The 9,981-nt window shown below is 34.4% G+C and overlaps 1 protein-coding gene across 1 annotated transcript in view; it reads right to left on the bottom strand.

The window, feature by feature from the left end:
- Positions 1-747: 747 nt before the first annotated feature.
- Positions 748-9,981, bottom strand: part of LOC135226644 (cell adhesion molecule Dscam2-like) — a 643,310-nt gene continuing 634,076 nt past the window's right edge. Inside the window, 6 exon segments of the mRNA XM_064266357.1 lie at positions 748-954; positions 2,057-2,229; positions 4,415-4,579; positions 8,642-8,791; positions 8,945-9,091; positions 9,672-9,866. Coding sequence (XP_064122427.1) covers positions 748-954; positions 2,057-2,229; positions 4,415-4,579; positions 8,642-8,791; positions 8,945-9,091; positions 9,672-9,866 — 1,037 coding nt within the window.

The following is a 9,981-nucleotide window of genomic DNA, read 5'->3' as shown; positions in this document are numbered from 1 at the left end:
TGACTATGAAATCTTTTTGTTTAAAATCTTGACAAATTGTAATGACAGAAATGACTAGTGAAGACACTAAATTACAACTAATATACTACAGTAAAAAGTTGAGTGCTGCCAATATTTACTGGTAATATCCACAAATATGAGAGCAACTACGTACTACTTATTTTGCAATAAATAGTTACAGGCAAGAGTAAGTTTGTTTACTGCAATATATACTCTTTAGCAGAGTCCCGGAGAAGAGTCTACTTAAGATTCAGAGGTCTGGAAGAACTTAAGCCCTATTGATAATAAAGGGATTTTGACGTAGGAAAAATCTATTTCTGGGTGAGGAAGCCATGTCGCCCGGCCCAGTGAAATATTGATCTCCTTTAGCACTATTTGTCTAGTAAAATATTGCTTATGATACCAGAGAACGTGACCTGCTAAATTGGACATGTTCAAGGTAAGACTCTCTGACTCGCTCACCTATATAAAAAGGTGTCGGTATAAAGACCTGGGGTGAGTGTTAAACACTACCACAGCAACCCCTCCAATTAGCCTTTTCCTCATCAAAATCCCCTAATAATGTTCACTTGCATGAATATTGTTATAAATTATAAGGGAAAAAATAAAACAAAAAGTACTTTTGTTGAAAATGAAATTCGTTTATAGCGGAATTTGAAGTTATAAGTCGAATTGTGTTAAGACATATTAATAATAGTAAGCAAAGAATACGGGCAAGATAAGAATGCAAAAAAAACAGGCCAAATGTCAAGAGGGTAAAAGGTTGAATGGAAGTGGGCAAAGACCGCTACTGGTCCGCTGCAATGGTGGTGCCGTGGACGGCCTCCTATGATGTGGGGCAGGTTGACGTACATCACTTGCGGCATCTATTGAAGTACCATAGTCTTCTGTTTCTGACCCTTCGTAAGGAAACCCTCGAGGGGCCCTTGACTCCCTTTCAGTCTGATGCAGTACCAGGGGTGTTAAAAGATCTGGTTAGTGCATTATAAAAATGGATATAATTCTAGATTTAGAGCAAAAAAGCACTGCAGGTATGCAGAATTATGAAATGTCCTAACGTATTTTATAAAACCAAATAAAAACTATTTACTTGAATACAGGTGTTGAAGGCTGGAAAACCAATATTTTTAGGCAATACAAAAACATTAAATATAGACTGTGTTGATTTTGAAATCTTCATCCCAATTAATGCAAAAAACAACTAAAGACATGAAGGCCTTTGAAATGCTGTATCTCAAATTATAGCATAATAAATGCAAAAACAGAAAAAAAATTATGATGTTTTCACTGAAGGTATTATTGTTATGAATGCTAAACTTGCAGTGATCCAGTATGTATACAGTAAATTATTTGGCTTTCATAAAAATATATGATGAATTTCAGCAAACGTACCAGTGTAACACAGGGATAGGCACTCAATTAAGGCATTGTTTATGCACAATATATTCTTCATTTTTGAATGATAATGTTTTTCAAAAAACCATAAAGACTAGAAAACTAACATCCTTATCATCTGTTTTTTCTACATTAAAAGTGCCACAAGAAAGTCTCACAAGGGTTTCTATTAAAAAAAATGCTAAAATTAAAGAATGTGGAATCGTTTAACATCACTAACAAGGACTGGAATTGTATATACGTACTACTGAAGCTTCATCAAATTATGAAATTTATGCAAAGAAAATATTCCTCGAGATGCTGACCATGAAAATTTAATTACCAATTGGCTTTACTGCTGAATCAAGTTCTATAATGTGATAACTGAATTATTAACTAATGTATAAAAAAAAATTTCAAGAGGAACTATAGAATATGTACAGTAAATTAAATCTGCTTTTATGCAATTTGATAATAAGACTTTACACATAAATGACAAAAAAAACAAAACTCAAATAGGGAACCTAAGATGAAGCAAACTACTATAAAATTAAAAAGAAGCCTCTTTCTGTACTCATTAAAAACTCAACTGCCATGAATAACCTCATGTAAGACAGCAATATTTTATATGTACAAGATATGAGAAACATTTTATCATGCAGTTAAAAATTTAGCAACTTACTAGATTTGGTGAATCAACATCATGGAGGGAGGGAGCTTGGTAGACTAAAGCTGTAAAGGCCTTTTGTCCCCTTTGATGATTAGGTGGGGAGGGTGGGGCAGGGGGAGGAGGACTCCCTCGCCCCAACTGGAATGTGGCAGTGGCGTATGGATACAGCTCCTCTTCACTGTAATCTGTATGGAGAAATGAACATGAGTGTGATCTATTTCATAAAAGTATAATTGTGAGAAATGCTATATATTGTCTAAGAGATGGATTTCGTTCATCAAAGAAGTGATGATTCATGCTTCACTTTAAAGGAACAGGAAACATATTTACCTTTAGTCTAAACAAAAATGAATTCCAGTTATGTAAAAAAAATATCCCCTAATATGTTTAAAATAAAACAGGATCAGATTCATTATTAGATATTAATGTATAATCTGGTTATAAAATGGACATACGAATTAAATATTCAAACTACAGAGGGAGAGGATTAAAAGGCATCAGCAATCTAGAGAATCATTAATGATGTAAAGTTTCCTACAGCACTAAGAAGTATACTTGGTTATACAAAATGTAACATTATGGAAGAACACATGAGAAATACTTCTCATGAATAAATTTAATTTTGTTTAGTATACCATAAGCCCATCATTTATATTTATGGTCAATGAATGTCACAGACACTGCAATCTTTTGTGTAATGGACAGTACTGTACTACAAAAGTGGCAGGTCGAAAAAGGTTTAGTAGTAACTTTTAATTTTCTATATATATGTTTAGTAAAGCAGTTAATTTTTAGTACATAATAAGAATTATAGTTACTATAATTTTTAGCACATAGTTGGACAAGGCCTTATGAATATAAAGGCACACCACTGAACTGTATGTTCACAACAAATTATTTCTTGTATTTCTTACAAAAAAAGGACAACAGTCTTTGAAAAGAAACATTTAAATTAATCTAATCCCAAGGAGAAGGTAGCTAGTACATATAAAGGTGATCTGAAAATAAAAATCATGCTAGTGAAAGAAACAAGATCAGAGAAATTTACATCTATGCTCTGATTTTTTCCACCTGTCCATCCGGTTGTGGTGTTTTCGCATGGTAAAACTGCGTCCCGGGCTTTAAATAGTTAAGCTATGTCTAAGTTTTAGGTAAATAAAAGGATATCTGGGTGTACATTTGCAAATGAAAAGTGTTTTAATAATTTACTGTATGCGAATTACACCGTTGATATTCAAAATAGGATATTGTTATTATTGTTGAATGTAAGCTGAATGTAACTATCTAAAGCCCATGACGCAGTGTTACCATATGCAAACACCAACGGCGGGTGGACAGATGGAAAAAAACAGAGTATAGATGTGACAAGAAAGGGCAGAAATGGCATGGAAGATTGGCTCAACGAAAAATAATGTAGAAGAGTTGGCTGTGTTAGGTTCATGAAGAGAAGAGGAGCAACTAAACAAAAAGAGAGAAGAAAGCACCACAAAAATATGGTGAAGGATGCAACAGCACTGCATCGTCAACAGTGTAAGATATAAACTAATGAGAAAATATTGACCATTGAAAAAAATTAAGATGTATTAATAACAATTTGTGTCAGCACTTGAGTGCACCACTACATGCTGACAGGTTAAGATATGTATATCTTAGTTTTACCAGACCAATGAGCTGATCAACAGTTCTCCTAGGGCTGGCCCAAAGGATTAGATTTCTTTACATGGTTAGGAACCAATTGGTTTCTTAGCAGCGTGACCTACAGCTTATTGTGGGATCTGAACCACATTATATCGAGAAATTAATTTCTAATCACCAGAAATACATTCCTCTGATTCCTCTCTGGCAGTCACAGGAAGTCAACTCGGGCTACCAGATTGAGAGTTGAGTATGGAACCCACTTGTCCAGTGAGGAACTACATGTCAACAGGGATAAGAGAGTTATATGTAATGATCACTATGGGGGGGGGAAAATTATGGTGGTAGTTGAATAAAAAGAAGTTGATGTGATCACAATTAAGCCATAAAAAATAAAAATCTCTTTTTTCAATAAAAGTCACATACCTTATTAATTAGATGTGAATACAAAATATGTGGGGAGTGCCTTCTGTGTTTTTTACTTAATGGCATTAGTCATTTTTTTTATTCATGCAAAGATTTCCCATATAAATTATACTCAAATGCCTTCAATAGTTACATTATACTCTCATAATTTATTTATATAAATCATTAGTTGATATGGGATACAAACTAGAATACCTGTCCCTGAAGTACAGTAATACTTTCCAACCTTTTCTCATTGTAAATAACTAGTACATGAAATAAATAAATAAATAAAAGAGGTATCTAATAAGCAGGAATTTGGTACTGCACCTGTATTATCCCTTAGTTCTGGTGTAGGTTGAGGAGGCGCAGGGGGTGGCCTCCGAACAGTTGTGTAAACCGATTCATCTCTTGCTTGCATTGCTGTCTTTTCATCTGACCCTTTAGTGGTCACTGAATCTGGCATTTCCTTCTGAGGAGCACTGCTTGAAGGCCCTGTAAATTGCAAAATATACATGTCAGTAATACAGCCCTATGTCTCCACATTTTAGTTCATAACAGTTTTGTTAGGTTGTGTTTGTTTCAATGAATTTATTTTACCTACTCTTTAAGTTTTGCATAGTTATTATCTTCAGTTAATTAGTTGTTTCCTTAAATTATTTCGTTTATGTCATCACCAGTTAGGCTTTAAGGCTTAGCTACTAGTTACTTTCTGAAATGATTTCATTTATGAGCCATCTCCAGTGTGGCTTAACTGCCAACTCTACTGACATTTGTTTGTGGAGTGATTTTGTTTTCATTACCACCCAAAATAAGTAGATGGTAGGTAAGTTTTGCATGCTCAACTTTTCCCTATGATACTACCTGACAGGATCTTTTTACACATCCTACCCGTAATTTCACTGTAACTTCCACAGTGTAGCTTAACAAAACAGAGGAAATAGGAAACCATCTGAAAGACATACGTGTGTACTACAACTACAATAGTTACCATTTATAACCTGAAAAGGATAATTTCCCACATACAACTGTCAATGTAACAACCTAGGAAGTGTCTAATTACAAGAATATTTTAGTACCTGGTAATATTCTGTGATTCATTTACTGTATTGGGTATTAAAAAGACCCTATGGTTAGAGCTGTACAATTGTTAAACCATCATTAGCCTTTACTTAAGTTTATACCATTTTTATCTTTCAATGATTAGAGGGTGATTTTGACGTTTAAGCAGCGCCCAATTAAGTTCTGTTCATAAAAGGAAGAGCAGTGTTTGCAGAGAACATCTTATCATAAGAAGAATGATACCCCATTCTTTGCAAGTCTCTCTTCTCACTTATACCTGTATTTTTCCATCTCACTTTATTTAAAATCTCACATTTTTTCCTTCATATTTGCCTCATAACAAAACAAATACGTATCCCTACATTATCAGGTCTACATCACTGTATAGAGGCCAAAAAGCTGTCCTTTTACTCCTACTTCACAATACATACTGTATTTACTTCAGTAAATAGTAAAATTATTACGTAATAACTTTCTGTCTTATAAGGAAACGTGGAGCCATGCTGCTTCATGGACAAAATACCTGTGCTTTATCGTGTACTACTTATTATGTACTACAGTACTTGATTTTAAAATTTATGTATGTAGATAATTTATCATAATGTAGAATGCATATATATACTGTTGTAGACAGTCATTACATATAATAACATAAAAACATTATTGTTCAGCAATGAAAAATAAAAGTATTTAGCAGAAATAGCAAATAACACTTAACATATTAACATATGCAAAATAGTAATATGTATGCTAAAAGTGAAAAGAAAATGCTAGTACGTAATAGTACTAAAAATGAAACATGAATATATTTAATGGCTATTTAACCTGGCATTACCTGACACATTTACTGATACCAAGCTGATGTCTGCATTTAAAGTAGAATGAATTCTGGGTTGGAATACAAACATGATGTCTTCTTACAGGGACATCAAGTATCTCTCCAAAATTATTTTGCAGCTAAGGGGTCTCCAGTGACCCTCATGTGGCCATGTCTCAGTGGTCTCCCTTCGCATATAATAGATTTCAAGCACAACCCATTTGTTATAAAAGACCAAACAAGAGGAATAAGTAGTACTTATATTACACCAGAATTCAACAGACTGTACAATAAAAAGTAAACCTTGTTGGCAGGCAGAGAGATTTATAGTAATCGAGGTTCATAAAGTGCCTTCTGCAATAACATTGACAAAGCTGATGGTGCTTTAGAAACATCAATCAACTCTACTTTGTTACACCTGTCTAGAGGTAAATCAAAAGTGCAGGGAGATGAGAGGGAGACATAAGTGCACTGAGTGAGTGTACAAAAAGATAGAACTGATAGTGAAGAGGATGTGCACCCCACAAGATAAATATCATTGTGTTGTTGAAGTCAGTGAGACAAGTGTGCACTCACTGAATGACTGTGAGCAAAATGACATATATTACATCAAACAGCCATAAGAACAGAGTGAATAACGGTCACATAAAAGATATGTTTATCATTCCATTTCAGGTTGATGAGAGATCTGAAATGGCCACTGCGGACAACAGTTTACCCATGTGCTTGATATACCTGCTGCATCTGGAAACAAAGATCTCCCGAGGGGTCCGAGGATGAAATCTATGTTTTTAGTCCTGGGAGAGCTCAATGACATGTGTGAAGTCCAAGAAGAAAACATTCTCCAGTAAGTTCCTATGGATAGAAGGAAATATCATTAAGGCAGGAAGGGCAGACAACATCTCAGGACAAACCAGAAATCCAAGGCAGTACTAAGCTGCTGATTTCAGGGTGAAGGCTGCATGGACATTTAAGACCCAATACACGTTCTAACTTGAGGGTATACTCCAGGATGTCATCATGAGCAATTTAGTTCAACACACATAGTGGACAAACAGGACCAAAAGTGATTGAATACGTATTTACCTATAAGGAGATAAGACAGAAGAAATACAAGTCACACTGCCACTCAATCAAATGATTGTGTGGCAACTAGGAAAGCCTCCTTAACCATGCTACATAGAGAAAAGCAAGTGGAAGATTTGAAGATTCTGTGTTGATGCACCCCATGCAGAGGATACAGTATAGTAATTAATGCTAATACACCCTTCAAAATAGTTGACTGGTATGTATACAGCTATGTCTGCATTTAACTAGCTGCACAGTATTTAGGTAAAAAGACAAGAGTAAATGATCACTTGATCTACTTTCTTTCTTTTTACATGGAGAACCTGACACACACACTGTACACACAAACTTCCATTTTTTTTAAAGAATTTTGCTGAACACCTAGGTGAGTGCCTTTTATTGCCTAGCATGTTGCTGTTGATGAAAACAATGATCATTTTATAGGAACATTTTAATTACACGTTAATTGGTGTGTTGATGGTTATTTATACAAGATGAAAACAAATGTTAACAGTCATCTCGAGAACAAGATGGACATGCCAGAGAAACAAGACTACTGGACATAAAGGAGGAAGGTTGGAGTGGATAGCTGCATTTGTATGTGGACTAAGTAGCGCTGAAAAGCAGGTAGTAACAGTAACTGCTTTATAAATGAACACATGTGCAATAAATATCTTTAGATTTGTGGAAAGCCACAAACATACGAAATTCTGTGATACATCATCATCAAGAGCAATGACAACAGTATGTAATATTCTAAACTGAGGGCTTTAAAAAGCCTTACAGTGGAAAAGCAAAAATGGTTGAATTCTTACCTCAATAGCATAGCCAACAGCTAAGGAGGAACGTGACTGGCCTTGGATGATGATATTTTTTAAATATATGGGTAAGAACACCATTTCCAAATATCAATTAGGTAAATAAAGAAATGAACAAGAAAATGAAGGTAAATGACAGAAATCCAACAACTACACCTTGTTATGGAGGGGAAAATTTAAAAATTGGTACTATAGGATCAACATGTATTTTAGGGAGACACATGCCGGTTCATTTAACATTTATTACTTAAGTTTCATATAAATCAAAAGTTTATTTTAATTTTCTATTTCAACCCTGCACGTTTGTTCATTCTCAATATATTTTGCATATACCACCCTCGTAATTGTTGACAGTAGATGCAGTCTCTGTTACCACTTTATTTAAACTGGCTAAAAATGTCTCTCTTCTTTAGCTTTGAGGAAACAGAACAGCATCATTGTAATTAGGACCAACAGGAGTTTTTAATTCCATCTGTTACTACAATTCTAAGAACATCAGCAAAATATTTACATGTTGTACTTTTTTTATCTCAATATAATTAAAGTCTTAATTTGCAATTCAACTAGAGATATATATCTGTCAATATGAGTGATATATATCTGTCAATATGATTTTCAATAGAATTATATACGTAATGATTATGAATGCATTTAAAATTTACCGTGGAAATGTAAAATACACATACAACTATTCAATAATAAGTTTAGTTACCTAATGTAATGATAAAGATAAATTTGGATAAAGGAATACAATATTTCTTTAAAAGTCACAAAGTTAAATACTGTACTTACGTTTCCTAAGACAAACACAAACAGTGGTTATTGTGAGCAAGAGTGCCATAGCAGATACTGCAGCAGGCACCAAGACTCTGGGATCACGCCACACAGGTGATGTTGATGTAGCACTACCCCAGACTCCTTCATTTACTGTAATACTAGAGCCTGTAGCAAAGTGAATTTGCTATTAAAATTCAAGTTACAGTAGTACTACTGAGACAAAAGTTTTCCTCTACTTCTACAAAGTGTATGCCAACTTCTTTTTCAACCTAATATTAAGTATTACTTCTTAATGCAATATTAGGAAAAAATTCTTACCAGTTCCACTCCTCCCAGGAGTAGTGACTAAATACTGAAATGGTGTACTGCCTGCAGAATTATGAGCAGTGACTCTCAGCTGATACTGGCCTCGAGCTTCCAGGCCTGTTACAGCAAAGGTTCGACTCGGTGGTATCTCACTCCCAACTGAATAGGAATAATAAGAGTTATTCATACAGAATTTAAGCATGCATCTAGAATTCAATTATATTATATCTGGAATCAACATGTTCAGAGTTTATGCAAGCTAGGGTTAAGATATGTAATTACCCATAATAAAGAGCCAAAAATCTTGAATGAACTAGCGGTAAACACTACATACCACAAGCATCATGTCATAAATATCCCGAAGGCACAAGCATCTTCCTTATTCTTTATATTTCTAATATTATTACTGAAAAATACCCTTACAAGACGCTTGAAAAAATTATTTCTTATTACAGTGTCAGCATCAATTTTGCATGATTTTTATGTAATCTGATAAAAGGTTCTAATCTTACAATTTGTACAGATATGGCCTAGCTATCTAATCACTTAATCATTCTAGCTTCTTTTCTCATGCCTTAGTTTCTAAATGGCTTACAGCTATAGTTATTTTAAGCAATGTCAATTTTAAAACGAATCAATGACAAGAGGAAACTTGACAGAGTACTGTATTGACTAATAAACATAAGGTAGACGAAAGAATTGCCAGTGCCTTATAGAAAATTTAATGTAAGTACTGTACCTGTGGTCCAGTGTTGAGTACCATCCTTCCGATACTGCACAGCAAAATGAGTAATGGGGCAACCCCCATCACCCCACTGTGCTAAATACAAAGTTGCTTGAGAACTATTTGTTGTAACAAACTGGAACTGGGGTGGTGGCTCTGGTGCACGACCTTTGGTTCTTGCTCCAACAGTTGTGGATGCTGAGCTAGTACCTGTTAAAATTGAGAAGGTTTAAAAAATCTTTAAAGGTTTAATAATCTTCCATGTGATTATGTACCAATCTTCACAGTTTAAAAACTTGAGATTTATAACATGAAGTATGTAAAT

This window comes from Macrobrachium nipponense, chromosome 15, assembly GCF_015104395.2.
Source record: "Macrobrachium nipponense isolate FS-2020 chromosome 15, ASM1510439v2, whole genome shotgun sequence".
Classification (NCBI taxonomy): Eukaryota; Metazoa; Arthropoda; class Malacostraca; order Decapoda; family Palaemonidae; genus Macrobrachium; species Macrobrachium nipponense.
The sequence above is the reverse complement of the archived record's forward strand: the minus strand, read 5'-3'. Positions and strand labels throughout refer to the sequence as shown.